This window comes from Lactuca saligna, chromosome 4 (genome assembly GCF_052625555.1).
Source record: "Lactuca saligna cultivar CGN05327 chromosome 4, ASM5262555v1, whole genome shotgun sequence".
Classification (NCBI taxonomy): Eukaryota; Viridiplantae; Streptophyta; class Magnoliopsida; order Asterales; family Asteraceae; genus Lactuca; species Lactuca saligna.
This window is the reverse complement of record NC_136420.1, coordinates 24,989,506-24,993,443: the sequence shown is the minus strand read 5'-3', so window position 1 is coordinate 24,993,443 and position 3,938 is coordinate 24,989,506. Positions and strand designations below refer to the sequence as shown.

General features: G+C 31.2%; 1 protein-coding gene across 1 annotated transcript; it reads left to right on the top strand.

The window, feature by feature from the left end:
- The first annotated feature begins 1,716 nt into the window (after window positions 1-1,716).
- Window positions 1,717-2,532, top strand: LOC145039390 (putative B3 domain-containing protein At3g49610). The gene has a single exon (XM_078987455.1). It carries the CDS (start codon window positions 1,810-1,812, stop codon window positions 2,530-2,532), a length of 723 nt encoding a protein of 240 aa, XP_078843581.1. The 5' UTR covers window positions 1,717-1,809.
- Window positions 2,533-3,938: the final 1,406 nt, after the last annotated feature.

Genomic DNA, 3,938 nt, shown 5'->3' with positions numbered 1-3,938 from the left:
CAATGCACTTTTGGTATATCTTGTATTTTAGTGTAAGAAATAGGAATGTAATTTGGTAGTTTTTGTTTATGTTTGATTATTTAATTTATAAATTTATATATGTTGTTATTTACTGTATAGTTGGAAAATCTTCAGGCAATGCTCAACAATCCGACACGTAGGGAGGAGTTTTATTCATTTTTTCAATCATAGAATAATCAAGAAGGAAATGATGGGAAGGGAGATGATGGTATGTAGAGAGGAGCTTTATTTGTATGTTGCACTTGTTGTCACGCTTTGCTAGTTGTTAGAATTGTAAAACTTATTTTTGCTGCTTGTAAGAATTGTAAAAGTTTTTGTTGTTTTATTTTGGTATGGAATTAACTATAACAGTATTTGGTATTTAATCAGATGTTATGTAAATTTTTTTTTTCTTTTTTTAACGTTGTTATGTATCGGTTTTTTATACCCAAAATCGTAGATTAAAAAAATAAAAAAAAATGAAAAATGTTATTACGGGCGACTATTAATGACGACGGCAATATTAGCGGCGACGATATCATTAGCGGTAACAAATCTCTTTGGCAGCGACAATCTAATCAATAACGTCAGAGTAGTAGCGGCGATTTTTTAACGACGATATGTCGCCGCTATTACCATAGCTCAGAATTGTTTTAGTGTATAACAAGCTACTTCAACTTTATATATTATATATACACAATGATTTTATCATACGGTGAGATGTGGTTGAACGTACCATATAAGAGGCCTAACAATGTGATTTTATTTTATTTTTTTTATTTTTTTTATTTTCAAATACAAAAAACCAGCATACAAGCTATAAGTAATTTTATCATGGAAGCTATAAGTAATTTTATCATGAAATCAATGATTTGATAAATCTTTGATGAAATATCAACTTGACCATTTCTTTATAAATAACGAGTTACTATGTTTTGAACCTAAAGAGCAACTCAAGACCTTCATGAAGATAAACATTAAAGTGCGTCAAATAAAATTTGAACCCCAAACGAGACAATTAATTACAACTAACCAAGTAGCAATTTCTTTCCTATTATAGTTCTTAATTTACCAATATTAACTTGATTAATATATGTTTGTATATTTAATAGTTACATAATAAATCTAAAATATATTTTATATGGATATTTTACGGATCTATGAAATGTTTGGTTTTTTGTTTACGTACATATATGGTTGTAAGTAGGGAATATATGAAGTCAGGTGATATGATAAGATTACAAGTACTTGTAATTAATTCGGTAACAAGAAACCAAAAACTGTCCTTTTTTGAGAATAAGATACACTTAGGAGAGATCTAGTAATTAACAAATTTTGAAAAAAAATCTAATGATCTCCGATAAATATGGGATATACTATTGGTTCTTCATATTCTAATTGAAAACCTTCCTATGTTTACGTATCAACAGCATTGCAGATATTTAATCATAAGTATCTAAAAAACCATATATTTTCCTTAAATAATAACCTTCCTATTTGCATTACAACGTTTGCTCAACTCCAAAACTAACACTTCCGCATGTATAAATATAGCAACGCAAGGACTAATCATTCATATCCGATTTCACATTCTACTTCTGTTTAGAGATTTCATTGAAAGTCTTAAATTCTTCATTAAAAAGCTAAGCAATGGGAAATCTACTGGCACAGAATGCAAAAGGAAGAAACAAGCGTGCCCATTCTGCTTGTATGGCATTTGAGGACGATGATAATGATGAATATTATCTACTGGCCGGGGAGGATGTGGTTGAGAACGAGGCTGAAAGAGAATTTTATCGAAAAAAGATCATGGAATTGTATGAGGAAAAGATGATGAAGTTTGCTCGAGAAGATGCCTTAGCCGAGCAAATTAAGTGTGAAGAAAGAAAAATGCTGTGCAAACGTCCTACGAAGAAGATAAAGATTCAACAACCTAAACCTACTACACAGATTGTGAGCAACCAGGTAACCCAACAGTTGAAACAGTTCATCACCAATAATGAGATGAACGCATTTGAAGAAAGAAAAAGGTCCAAAAGTACGCCAACAGTAGAGAAGAACAAGAAGGTGGAGATTGTGAAGAACCAGATAACCCAGGAGTTGGAAGAGTTCATTACGAATAAGCTGAAGGGGAAAGAAGCGAAGGTGGTTATCCAGAAAACATTGTACAGAAGTGATTTGGAAGAAAACCAGAACAGGTTGAATATGCCGATGAAACAAGTGATCAAACCGGATGAGTTCTTGAGGAAAAATGAGAAAGAAGATTTGGAGAATGGGAAGGAGTTTGAGGTGAGATTGTTGGGGCCAAGATTAGAGATGCATAAGAAGCCGATGATGTTGAAGATGTGGCGCATGAACAGCACCAGCAACTACGTCCTCAAAACCGAGTGGAACCGCTTTGTGAAGGCGAATGAAAAGGATTTGGAGATAAACAAAAAGATTCAGGTTTGGTCGTTTCGCATAGATGAGAAGCTGTGCTTTGCAATTGCACGTTTGGAGAGACATGTTGACGTTCAAAACGGCGCCGCTTAGTTTTCTACTTTTTTTTTACTATTCGTTCTTTATATCTAATTACTGGATGAAAGTTGGTACTTGGTATGGAATGGATATTGAAATTCTTTTTCCTTTATTTTGTTCATGCATGGTTATTCAGATTCTTTTTCCTTTATTTGCTCATGGTTATTTAACAGTGTACGTAAATTGGTTTCATCTAAAGATCGAATTGATAAAGCAGTTTAACATGGAATCACTGATTTTGTTTTTAAAACAAAAGATATAATTGTTGAAAATAATACGTGACGCATTACCACCATGAAATTGTTCCGGGTAATTAATATCATGAGAGAGGGTGATAGGATGTTAGATTGAAAGGTTAAAAATCATTTGTAGAAAGATACTTTAATTAAAGTAGTTATCTTAAAATACAATCTATTAGAGTCTAGATATGGGTTTTATTGAAGTTATCCACAAAACGAAGTTTTTATTCTGAATAAAATAAAATTCAAATTCAAATTTGGTGGAAAAAAAACAAAACATTCTTCGTTATAATCAAATAAAATTTAATTAGAAAAGAAGGTATTTAAAAAAAATATTTATGAAGTTTATAATTAAACAAAATATTAAGCTTTAAATTATTTTATTTTGACGAGCATTTGGAACAGACCAAATCGAGAGGATTCTACTGACCATTGACTGGACCGATTGTGACATACCGGTTCTTAAACCGGTTGGGCCGATACAACAACTATTGCGTATGGTACAAGTCGATAAAACATACACTAGTACATTCGCAACCACCATCATAGCCATCACCGATAAAACAGGATTATTTAATATAAAAAAATGCATTTTTTTTGTGGTGATTATTTTCTAAAAGCTTTGGTAATTGGTATCAATAAATGCATGTTGATATGCTAATTGTGCTTTTGTCCCAAATGCAAGAAATAACAATGTACTTTGGTTTTTTGTCTCTAATTTAAAAACAGCAATGTACATTGGCATCATAAAATGCATATTGATTTGGTAATTTTGGTTTGTGGTGATTATTTGCTAAAATCTTTATTAATTGTGCTTTTGTCCCAAGTGCAATAAATAACAATGTACTTTGTATTTTGTCTCTAGTTTAAAAATAGCAATGTACTTCGGCATTATAAAATGTGTGACATCTCCAATATCACGGCTAGAAAAGACCGGTTTCATTTATGCTTTTAAATTATTTCAGATAAAATCCTTTTGATTTAAAAGGGTTGCAGAATTTGTTCCCAAAACAAAATATGATAAAATAAAGTTTATCAAAGCATTTCATCTAGAGATGCATTTTCATTAATTAACAATATTCGGGATGTCATGTTCCGATACAGACCAAAAAGCATAAACGACATATTACAAGCCATACAACAGTTATATATATATATATATATACATATATATATATATAT